Source organism: Embiotoca jacksoni, unplaced genomic scaffold (assembly GCF_022577435.1).
Source record: "Embiotoca jacksoni isolate LCO1_2020_lvr unplaced genomic scaffold, fEmbJac1.0.p SCAF_1, whole genome shotgun sequence".
Lineage (NCBI taxonomy): Eukaryota > Metazoa > Chordata > Actinopteri > Embiotocidae > Embiotoca > Embiotoca jacksoni.
Window position 1 is genome coordinate 21,767,098 of NW_027185229.1, and position 12,730 is coordinate 21,779,827.

At 39.6% G+C, this 12,730-nt stretch overlaps 1 protein-coding gene across 4 annotated transcripts in view; it reads left to right on the plus strand.

Moving 5' to 3' along the window:
• The window catches only part of tox2 (TOX high mobility group box family member 2), an 89,009-nt gene extending 79,940 nt beyond the window's left edge, over positions 1–9,069 (plus strand). For all 4 annotated transcript variants that reach the window (XM_069147580.1, XM_069147597.1, XM_069147570.1 and 1 more), the window contains 4 exons: positions 2,841–2,921; positions 5,531–5,941; positions 6,031–6,173; positions 6,930–9,069. In XM_069147580.1, coding sequence (XP_069003681.1) covers positions 2,841–2,921; positions 5,531–5,941; positions 6,031–6,173; positions 6,930–6,972 — 678 coding nt within the window. In that variant the 3' untranslated portion in view covers positions 6,973–9,069. The remainder of the gene's footprint in view (positions 1–2,840; positions 2,922–5,530; positions 5,942–6,030; positions 6,174–6,929) is intronic.
• The last annotated feature ends 3,661 nt before the right edge of the window (positions 9,070–12,730 follow it).

Genomic DNA, 12,730 nt, shown 5'->3' on the forward strand with positions numbered 1-12,730 from the left:
TGCAGTGAAGTGCATCTATCATCTTATATCTAAGACACTTAAAATATATAGATTATACGCATGTCTAGCTTCCCCTACTCTTGATCTGTTGCTAAATATGCCGTTATGCCGATGCTGTCACGTCATCTCGATAGGACCGATAAGGTGTGTTCTATAATGTCACAGTCAGACCCTCTGGAGCCATGCAGGAGCACCAGAATGTAAACACAACCCTTCCCCTGCACGCAGCTTTGTTTTAACTAGATCATGACCCCTGTTTCCAATTACGTATCGCACTCCTCAAACACACCATGCAGCAGAATTCACATAAATGCATTGAAGGCAGCGGGGGTTTTTTTGTTTTTCTTTATTGCTGTAGTTTATTGAAGAAATGATCAGAAGTTTCACTGTTGTGATTTGTGTTCTTTTTTACGATTCTTTTTGTTGAGCTTCAGTGTGCATTTTTTCCCACTTTGCTTGTGCTGTGTATTCTCCAGTGCCATCCTTGAGTTTGGCAGAACAAAGTCCTTTTTTTTTTTGTTATTCATGTTTATGTTCATATTTTCTTTTTTATTAAATGTTTTCCGTAGCTTGCATGCTATACTGAGGGTTTTTTTTAATTCCCGAAGGCCTTCGCTTTATAGTGCGAGATCAATGTGTTATTTGGGCTGTGTTATTCCTCAAGGTGACTACGTGTTAAAGCTGCCCCAGAAACACAAAAGAACATTTTTCTTGGTTCTGTTAGTTAAGATTAAGATCAATTTTCAGTTTTTACAACAGTAAGGAGGAACAGTGATAATGGATTTGGGGAGGAAGGAAGAGAAACCTTACCTTTATTTAATTGAGTCCGCGTGTCGGAGTTATGTAGTAGTGAAAAGCCGGAGATAGAAGGGGGGAAAAAACAGTCACTCTTTTGAAACGGTACACTTTGAAACTAAACGTCTTGTGCAGGTTTAAGTTTTAGCATCAATGCAACTATATCAACCAATTTTTCAGCCCGTTTTCTGCCTCTTGTCGACAATTCGCATGCTCTTATCTGTTTCTTTTTTGTTTGTTTTTTAATTGAACTCCCCTCCCTCCCTTGCCTTCTTTTCATCTCTCTCATCCATCTTTACTTCCCGTTTGTTTCCTCTCCTCCTCGTCTTCCACCTCCTTCAACTCCTCCTCCTCTTCCTCCTCCTGCTCTCACCGATCGCTCGGTCTTTTGGTCGTAGGCTAATCACTCCCTTCAGTGTCAGCAGGGTGCAGAGTTATTGTCTCCTGTAATTAACTGGTTATCAAACAAGAACATTTCATTAAGGTACAATTAGGGGCTAATTCAGGCGGGACACCTCCGTGTCAGGATTACGATGGAGGCATATGCTCTCCCCTTGCAGCTTTGTTATTTTTAATTCATACTGACCTGCAGCCTTTGACGGCTTCAATTGCTAATGAATCCACTCACTTTGGAATAATTAGACATCCTTAGGCATGGTAATTTATTTAAAAGTATCCATCGTTACGCGAATCATTAGCTATGTTAAATTAATTCGAAATTAAAGCTGCTGGGAGTAGTTTGGGTTATTAAAGAAGCAACCGTGGGTCTATCAGTATGTGAGGTGAGGGTTAAGTCACGTTTGTTTCTTTGTTTGTTTTTCACAAGAAGCGTAATTGATTAAATAATGGGGATTATTTACCTTTTATTGTGTTTTATTGTGTTTACACCTGTATCTTGGAGTTCCTAATTCATCCAGTCTTGTTCCCAAATATCTGAATGTATATCATAGAAGGAAAATAATAATAATAATATTGTAAATAGGTTGAGAGGACAAACATCTGCTGTTTGAGCAAGAGATTGTATCTGGCTTCATCCTGGTTTGTTTGCTGTTCTATGTGTACGTCTGTTTGTTTACTGACTATATGCGTTCGCGGCTGCCAGCCTATGTGCATTTGGCAACACATGAATGCTTAATGGTTATTCTACACCACCTTCTTTGAAAGAAAATGACCCTGTCCATGCAGCCACAGACAGTCTCACTGAGGATCAGTAATTACCCATTGCATTCACTCTCGCACAAACACACACTCTCCTTCATATTAAAATGTCCCAAAGATGATCCAAGTCCTTCTTCATCGATTTAAGGGTGGACTTTTTGCAACTTGCAACTTGTATTAAAAAGGCCATGGCGACTATAAAGAGCCTGCGAGTGACATGTGATGACATTAACTTGAATTCCCTGTCTCAACGCATCATTTGAGGTTCATTCAGAAGGCCTGCGATTGCCTCTTTGCTAATGCTGTTTTGAAATTTTGTATTTTGTATTTTTTCCTCAACTGAATGATTTGCCGAGACATCAGCTCTGATTAAGCGATGAGCCACAGTCTTAATAGAGGAAAAGACTGAAAAGCTTAATACACTCTCACACACACACACAAACACACACACACACACACACACACACACACACACACACACACACACACACACACACACACACACACACACACACACACACACACACACACACACACACACACACACACAAACAGTGTCTCACTCTACATTTAACTCCATAAAATTGTATATTTTCATGTTATTGTGCACAAGCTTTCTGGACATTTCAGTTTGGATATTTCAAAGAAATAAATGATTCAAACGCAGCAACATCATGCAGATGGTCAAACCTCCTTGACCTGATGAATGAGTGCAATGAATGCATTTGATATCTTTTTCATCACAGAGCACACTGCCGGGTCACACAATCACACCATGACTCCCAAAATCTAATCCACATCAGTCAGTGTGGACCACAGGGTCTTTTTAGCCTTTGGCATCACCTTGTAATCAATCGTTGTTGTTGTTGTTGTGTTTGCTCCTGCAGAGCTACAAGAGGAAAACAGAGGCTGCTAAGAAGGAGTACCTGAAAGCCCTGGCCGCCTACAGAGCCAGTCTGGTTTCCAAGGTAACAGCGGGGGGTCATGTCTTTGATATACATGGGTCAGTGGTGATATAAGGGATGATAAATTAGACAGAGAATTCCTCTCACTCTTATTCCAAGGAAAGGGTCCACTAGCTCCACTGAGGGGCGAGTATGTGTGTGTGTGTGTGTGTGTGTGTGTGTGTGTGTGTGTGTGTGTGTGCGCGTGCGCGTGCGCGTGTGTTTGTGCTCAGAGGAGAACAGTGAAAATTAGGCCTCAAACACACCCGATTTGTAACCTGGGGAGAAATGGAAAATAATAGTGTGTGTGTGTTTGTTTGTGTGTGTGTGTGTGTGTGTGTGTGTGTGCTGATCAGTGTGCACGTATAAGAGTACAGGTGGACATTACCTGTCGTTTGCTTTCCTCCTGGTGTTTCTGTTCTCCCTAATGGACCACTAATGTGTTGGCTGAGGTTTGCTGACACTTTCTCCCCTTCATGCAGGTTACTACAGTTTAGCTCAGAACGTTTACATATTTCTATCCCTGTTTGTGTGAAAAACAAACCCACATTTTGTTCTTAATAGCTCATAGAATAATTTGCCCCCGCCTTGCTTTACATCTGCAAGGCCTCTATAGTACAGTACGGGGGGGGGGGGGGGGTTCAATCTGTTGGTTCACCGCATTTCATTTCTGTCTCTCTGCATTGTTTTTCAAATACAACTCTAAATTACATTAGCATATACCAAGCTCCTCCTCTGCTCCATCCTCCCCTAAGCACAGCGCCACAGTTCCTTTCACGCTCATGGGCCGAAAACAAGCACCTTGATTAAGGCATGAATAGTGAATTCATCAGCCGCTTCACTGTGGCATACTTTCAACTAAAAAGACCATTCTCATCTCTTGTTTTTTTTGGTGCAATTAGACATTCATGTCAGAGCTCCTATACAGAGGCTTGATTGATACTATATGATGGGAGATTGCCAGTCAAAAAACTGACTGACAAAAATAAACCTGCATACCCTCCTTCACTCATTCAGGATCAGCCAATCTGAATGCAGGGCTGAATCTCATGATTGAACACGACTCTCTTTTTTTTTTTTTTAATTACCAATGAAGGAGTCTTTTCAGAGTGAATTGGGGTGGGTGGAATTGGAGGTAATTGGAGCATCATTTGAAGGATTCACATGTTCAGCATGCACCTGTTGCCTTTTTGTTTTGTGACGTATGTTAGTCTGTTTGGGAGGAGAAGAAAAAACAAAAGGTTGATTGCTACCCACTATATGTCATGGCACTTCTTTCGTGTGCGTTTGAATCCAAAAACCCTACATACAGCATGTGATTAAATTCATCTAAATGGGGGGAAAAAAGTCACAGTCTGTCATGAATTTGACCAATTTTGTATTTGTATCAATCTTTATAAACTGTTTTTGAACATAAATACTGTTCGTATATTTCATCTGATGAATATTAAATCCTTCTACCGCAACACACCTTCTTTCAATCTCCACTTAAGATAAGTTGCAACATATCACACCTGTCATCTCACTCTTTTCCTCTCCCTCCACCTCATTTCTTCGGTCTTTCATTTTCCACTTGACCCTGCAAATGTATCTGTCCCCTCCGTTCATCCCACGGCATTGATTATTTCGGGGATTCAGCTGGATGGATGTGAGCCATTACTAAATAGCAGACCACCACACATCACTCCAGCCAGTCTGACAGTTAATAAGAAACACTGGATGTATTTCATACATACACATACACCTTCCCCCACGAAAGAAAAGGGAGACCTGTAGAGTGTATGTAGGTTTGTGTGGTGGTGAGGTGGAGGGATTGAGTAAATACAGAATTAATAAATAAATAGAAAAGGAACATAGCAGTAACCGTGGGTAGAATTATCCACGATATTATAAACACGTTACTGTAGGTAACAAATAGTGTACAATTAGTGCATGCAACATGTAGAATGCAGTATATTGCATGCTACCATTTGTAGCCTAATTTTCACAGCAAAATCAAAGTTTGTGGAAACAGTGATCAATTTCGCTTTTCAATTTGCTTCATGAAAATGACATAAATAATTGTTGCTGAATTTTTGGAGATGCCTGCTGCCCCTTTTCTTTTCCTTTATTGAAGTATTGTTTTGAAAAAGAGGGCAATCTGTACCCTGGGACAGTTTGGTCATTTCGTCACCATCAACTCTTTTTACGCATGCTAACATCTTTCTCAAAATGTATTTACATACTAACATAGCACATACTGTAACTTCCATACTAGTGTAATAGTAATGTGTGTGAATACTGGACATACTGCTTTATTTGGAGGCGAGCAGAGCAAAATTACTACAGTTAATTTACCACAAAGAAATGTGAAATCTTTCAGATGTGATATTGTGAAATAATCAAGCCCTATGGGTCTTATTCTTCAGCGCTGACTTCGGGCCATTAGACAGTTGTAAACAAGCCAGATGATCTAAACCACTTAATTCGCAGGTCAATCCAAAAGTGAGCACACAGAAATCCCTTTTTGCACAAAGAAACTGTGTGTGCACAAAAGTATTAAAGTATGATCTATTTTGAAATAAGCTGAATTCATCCGTTAAGGGTTAAGTTAAGGAGTATAACTATTGTTGTTGGTTATCTCTCGCCTCTAGACATACAATGACCCCGTGGAGACAAAAAGTGGCCAAACAAGCCAGGCCTCTCCACACATGATGCCAGCCAACCCACCCCTGTACAGTGTGCCACCTCCCCCCCAGCCGTCATCGCCATACCTGGGGCCCGGGGCATTCCCTCTCACCGACCTGCAGAGCTACGCAGGACACGCCCCTCGCCACACTCTGTCGCAGACGCTCAGCCAATCGCAGATGCTGCCCAGCATTAGTGCCTCTCCCCCTTCCTCCTTCCAGATCAGCCCACCACTTCACCCCCACCAGCAGCTCTCCCTGCACCAGAGCTCGCTCCTCAACCAGCCTATCCGCATGCAGCAGGTCCAGTCCCAGCCAATCATCTCTCACCAGATGGGGCTTCAGGCCTCTCTTCACTCCCCACCTCCAGGGCAGCAGGTATGGGAACAAACTGGGAAACATGTGTAGCTGTAAAAAAGTTTGTACCTTAAGATGTTGGCTTAATTTTTCCAATGATCCTCCTTTAGAGTTTTTCCCACCTCCAGTCAGAGTACCAGAAGAGCATCGGGGGTTCCCAGTCTCCAGGAGCCCCTGGTCCAGGTCCTGGAGTGGCTCAGACCCATGACTGGGACGGTGAATACTGCAATCGGGAGTGTGGCAACCACTGCAGGTCAGTGCAGACAGACTCATCAAATCCTGTGGTCTGAAATGAAATTTGGAATTTAGACAAATAATGTAGTTCAACCAACTGTACACATTGTGTTTTGCTGTTTGAGGTATTTACTCACCAAAATATTGTAAAAAAGTTTAAAAAAAAAAAAAATTAAAAAAAAAATGCTTATATCATGTGACATCATAGTAACCTTTATAATTTGAGAGATATATGCAGATGGAAGCAATCCAATACAAGTCTTTGACCAGAACTCCCTTAGAAATATATATATATTGTCATGTCAGACGTCTCTCCCTCTGCTTTCACAATATAAGTGTTGAAAATTGTCAGCTCTATTCCAGTGAGACATAGCAGACAGCTGGTGAGGTAATGGTGAGATAATAGAGCTTGTCATGTGTTTGTCAGACAGCAGTAAAAAAAAGAAAAAGAAAAAACAGATGTTCCTAACACAAGTTTTCATTGGTATTGTACTAAACGGTTTGGCAGGCTGTGCCGGTCCTGCAGCACTGGAAGATAGTCCAAGTCTGCAGAGCTATTCATGCTCAATTACTATAAAATATGTATTTTATTGAAAAGGTTTTGGTTTGGGCAAGGCAGAAACTAAGAAAAATGTCATTATGGCCACCATTTAGAGACAAGTATTTACATGAAGAAAAAAGACTTCCCGTTTTTCTCTACTTTAGTATTTGATTCAGTTGTTTTTACAGTTGTATCCTATGTAAGCCTCTGTTTTTGTCTTCTTTTTTTTTTCAGTGGCAGCATGATAGGCAGGGACAAGCCACTCTACCTCACCTGAAACTGAAGATCATACTCTGTCGACAAATACGACACCAAGGAGTCTACTCTCATCCCCCCCCCCCCCATTCCCCTCCCCCTCCCCCAACCCTCTTCTGATGCACACACTTACATGCAGTGTACACTTGACATACAATATACACATACAAACACACACACACACACACACACACACACACACACACACACAGACATTCCGCTTCCCAAACACCGTCACCACCACCACCTTTTTTCGTCAATGTAATTATTATTTTTCTCAGTTTCTAGACTTTGTGACCAGAGTTTTTTGACTAGATGACTACTGTCTGTACCACTTAATGTATTAGCAGTCCTCTTGCTGTTTAAATTTGCCAAGCACTTATTAATCCCCCCCGCCCCATCCTCCTCCTCTTCCCCCCGCCCCTCCCGCCTTCTGAGTTGTGTGTCTATGCCCTCTGATACAGGCCGGGGCTGCGGAGCGCTCCTCCTGTGTGTCACCATCAAAGTCCCCTCAGGGACCCCATCCAGCTTTAATTAGAATGAGAAGGAAAAAAATACTCTTCTTCTTCTTTAATCACTTTGTTTTCCTTTTGTTTTGTTTTTTGTTATTGTTGTTGCTGTTTTATTTATTTCCAGCTTGAAAAATTGCTTCTCTTTTCCTTTTTTTTTTTGCCAATAAGCGATGGGCCCTGTACTGTAGAGAAATATTAACTTCTAGTATGTTCAGCACAGGCCTTGATGTTATGGTAGCTTTGCTTAAGGGCCTGTAGATTAATACAAAAAGCTTGGGTGGGGAAGAGAAACAAAACAAAAAGAATCTTTTTTTAATATTTACGACCTGTCGAGGTCTACTGAGCTGTCACAGTGTGATTGTAAATATCACTTTTATGGGATCAAATTGGGAATTGGAAGTCCAGATAGATTTGTTTCTTCTTTAATATTACATGTAAGTCATTGCGTGTGTATGTGTGTGTATGTGTGCATGCGTGGGAGCGTGTGTGAGTGTGTATGTGTCTGGACGTTAGAATGTACCGCATTCATGACGTGTGCAGTTGTGTATGTATGTATGTATGTATGTATGTGTGTGTGTGTGTGTGTGTGTGTGTGTATGTGTGTGTGTGTGTGTGTGTGTGCGTGCACAGACTCACACTTGTGTGCCAGAGTGTCTCAGTGTTCGAGTGTCGAGTCTTTCTCGTGAATTTTAACAGCCTTGTGCAGCTGGATTTCAGAGGAGTATTTCACACTCTCGTTCTTGCATTAAATCTGTGCTCACTGGTGTGTTTTTTTCCAATAAAGTTCAATCTAAAACTGAATACACAATATGTGTCCTGCAGATCATTAAATGGAAAGAGCCAGGTGAGAGATAGAGAGCAGGGAGATAGAAAAACAGAAAGAAACGCTGTGAGATAAAATGAGATGTAATGTTGGAAAAAAAAAAAAAAAAAAGATATTGCCTCAAAATGCCTGCCCCTCCCTTTTGTTATTTTGTCTGACCATCATGTCAGTTTGGTATCCTCAACATGCAGAAGTGAAGTAATGAAATATGTGAATGGAGCCATCACATCCACATTACAGTGATTTTTTTTTTTTTTTTATAAATTTCTAGTTGGTGTTTGGTTGTGTTGATCTCATCTTTTTAACTTTTGTGTGATTAACAGAAATGCATTTTGCTGACAAAGACATCTCGTTTTTATCTCTTAAGTGTAGCATCATTTCAGTTTTAGTTGCTGCAAAACTATAACATTTTAAGTTGTGTAAAAAAAAAAAACCTGCCAATTGTAGTTATTTTATTTGTAAAGCCAGTAATGATAAATATTTTAAATGGTTATCAGTATATTGTTTTTCTGCTAGTTGCCCATCAGCCATTTGACAGGTTTTCTTATTTATGAAAGAAATTAGATCACTTTTGCTTCTTACAATGGAGGTGTATTTTTATTCTTATTTTATTGTTTCTTTGCTTTGGTTTGATAAAAATGACGATGACCACAACAATGATTCCTTCTTTATTTTTTACATTTTGGGTGCTGCTCCTTTCTTTCCTTGCCAGCAGCATCAGTTTGTGTCACAATGCTTCTTTTATTTCAAACCTGCATAATAAAGAAAAAAAGTTTAAAAGTGATCATGCCTGATGCCTGTTCATTTCCCAGTAGACTTGTTGTGTCTTTGTGTCCCCTTATATCTAATTAGATGATCACACCTTTTTTTGAAGCTATGAAAAGTTATTTTAAAAGACACACAAACACCCCTAACTTCCTGCACTGTACGTATTTCCACTTAAGAGGGTCACTTTTGTATCTTATATTTATATTTAGCTCAGGGCTCTAATGGCATCAGCTAATTAACCACAGATAAAATGCTCACCAGCCAGCATGGATATTGCCAGTAAACTATCTTAACAAACAGGAGAGCAGATGCGAAAAGACGTTTGCTTTGCTTGTGAAAGTAGTGCATCGTAGGCGTCTAGTGTGAGATAAAGAGAACAGAGAAATGCAATGTGCATACAAACTCAGGCAACCGTCCAAGTACTGATTTTACCCCAATTGCACACAAGTCTTCCTCAAGACATTGTGTGAGAGAAAGAGAGATTGAAATGGAACTGTCACGATCCCTTCATTCAATGTTTTATTCATTTTACGTCTGCCTGCCGTCTCTTCTTCAGTAGTATTGAATTGGCAAATAGATTATTATTGGACAATTGGAAAACCTGCCACTTTGTGATATGACACACATTATATGAAAATCACAGTTATACATTGTTAATGCAGTGTCAGATAAAAGAGGTTTTGGGTGCAGCCACACAGACTTGCCACTGTGTCTTTTGTGTACATACATTCTCCTTGTCTGTGTGTGTGTGTGTGTGTGCATGTGTGTTTCTTCTTTTGGGTGTTGCCTCTCCTCTCTAGCTGTAGGTATATTTATGCATACACAAGTGGTACAGTCACAATGGCAACAATCATCCGTTTCGTCTCTCTTTAGATGAAAAAAACAAAAAAAAGCTACTACATATTCGCACTGCCATGCACAGCCGCGCTGGCACTCAATGTCTGCAGTAATACTGTAGTAAATACTGTGAGAAGACAGTATCAATTTGACACTTCTGTCAGCGGCCTTAATCCCATCCCTCATCCCAGAGTCAAAGTCATGAGGCCAACAGAGAATGAAAAGCAACAATTTATGGAGGAGGATGCCATTGAGACGAGGTGAATGTGGTGGTCTTGTTGGTTTCCATAGACTTACAAAGACCATGCAGCAACTAAATGGATGGCATCAGTAACAGCAGGCTGGTTGACAAAGACATGGTCAATGTGGTATCCACCTAGAACAGTGATGCAAAAAACACTAGCAATTTACTGTTTAATACTGAATTTAAAAAGTAATCATCTCAATAAAAGATTTCATGCCTATGATTATATTACATCTTTCTTTCTTTTTGTACATTCGGTTAATAAATTAGTCCAGTTGGCAAGCGAGTTATATTGCAAGTTCATCAGTTCATTGTGATTCTAACCAAATTATTTTATTCAGGTTTAATTGATACTGATACAAGTGTCCAGTGTCCCTGAACTAAAATATTTGAAGACAATATGGGACTCAACAAATCAGCAAAACTAGTTAAGTTCTGCAAAATATTCCATATATTATATATAACACAAGTATGTGCATATCTACCATATCCTTTATTCATTAATGTATTCATTTATTCAGGTTACTGATTATTAAAATTACACCAAAGCATGTACATTACATTCAGGTGGTGGAAAATGTCCTTCACCAATGGGCTTGCAAAATTCACCCGGATTTTGTAAAAGCCTTTTCTTGAAAATGTTCTTTTATTTTCAGTGATAAAACAGTACACTATCACTAGTTTCCATGTAAGTGTACAAAATGAATAAAACTGACCACATGAGATAACCTGCAATCCTGGATCTTCTCTGTCCTATGAGTTTACTTTGATACAGGTGAGAAGGCCAGTGCTATGGTTAAAACTAAAAGCTTCTACATGCACTGAACTCCAAACACAGTGAACGTCACCGACAAGCAGCATACAGGCAAAACGTTTCAGTTGCAACGTTGGTGCTGCGGTGGAGAAACAAGCAGCAGGAAATGTGGGTGGTTTTAACAAGAAATGGGTTTCGCTTTGTGTTCAGAATCGGTTAAGGTTTCTTTTTTTATGCTGACTGTACAGCTTAAATTGTATTAGTTCATCTAGCAAACTGAATATTGCCTGCAGCTTTTGTGAGCAATAAGTCAGCACCAAATACTGTAGCTATTCTGCTGTTTTTTCTTTACTGGATTGATTTTGCCAAGAGTTACAAATTATTTGATTACAGTCATGTTTTGTACAGAAGGTGCCTCTTTTTTTTTTTTTTTTTAGAACAAACTGTTATTCACCTATCACACTACTGAATAGGTGGTAATCATCCCATGTCTTTGCCGAATATATAAACTTGTACAGGCCTACTAGACCTATGGTGGGTTCAGGAGGCTGTCATCAACGACATATGTATGTGACCATTGGACACCAGTGACAGGTGCATTATTTAATATCACATTTGAATCTTATATACTGACATTCACACACCAAAAACACCAAAGCAAACAGGTGATGAAATAAAGTGTCACCTCGGGGACAATGTGATGCACAGAGCATACTTGTGGTTTCACACCTGTAGATATTTAGGTCATCAAGCGTGTGTGCAATGCTAGCTTTGGCTAACATTTTGTACTGCTTGCGGTGGCCAAATTTGAACAATTTCCTGTTATTCTTCTTATATTGCAAATAGTCAAATGTTTAATGTGATTGCATTGTCTTTCAAAGAATAGGGCGTTGATTATATTTACTTATAAAATTCCCCTCAAACTCATTGTGAAACATCAGGTGATGAAGAAGTTCTCTCTATGACTGGATTAAACTAAATTTAAATGTCTTAATATCAATTCAGCTACTTTTTCTCACACCTTGTAGGACCATGAGAAAAGCTGTATTATTTATTACATTTCTTGGCCTTAAGAACACAAGTATTTTCAGCATTTTCACAAAAGAGTTTGTTCTTGATTATCCACCTCATTTATATCATGGCGGCACAAAGCCAGCATTGCCAATATCCATTTCCACATGTTTTAATGTTGCTGCTGGATGATAATGAATACAGTGACAGTCACTTATAATATTCAACAATAAGGACTTTTACTAAATAAACTAATTACCCGTAAGCTGTTTTTAAAAATGACCAAGAATTATCAACAATCTCAGCTCACATCGACTTTAAAAAGCTTTATGACATCTTTCAGGCTCATTGTTTTGGTTTTCTACTTGCAACATTTCTTTTTATAATCAGTATCACAACTACTGTAGCCGTGCTTTCAGCAGTCAGATCTTTTCTGGTGGAAAAGCTCCAACAACAGAGTTTACTCTACTTTCTCAACACTTAACAGCACACAGACAAAGTCAGCAACTAGCTGCTGAACATACAGTATGAAAGATTTAGGTGCCTAAGAGACAGACATTTTCCTCAGGTGTTCATAGAGACCAAAAAAAACACAGCAACAACAACAACAACAACGAAAAACAGAGCCAAAAATGGACTTCTGGAATTACGATTTTATATGATGCTTATTTTGTATTTGCAGGGTGTGTAACGAGACAGCTGCTTACTCACATGCTCACCATTTAAACTTGCCATATTTCAGTATTATGTTCATTGCTTTTTCCACATGTGGATAACGTGGCCAAAGAAATGAGTTATTGCAGGTTGAGATAGCTCTAATTGTGATGGTAA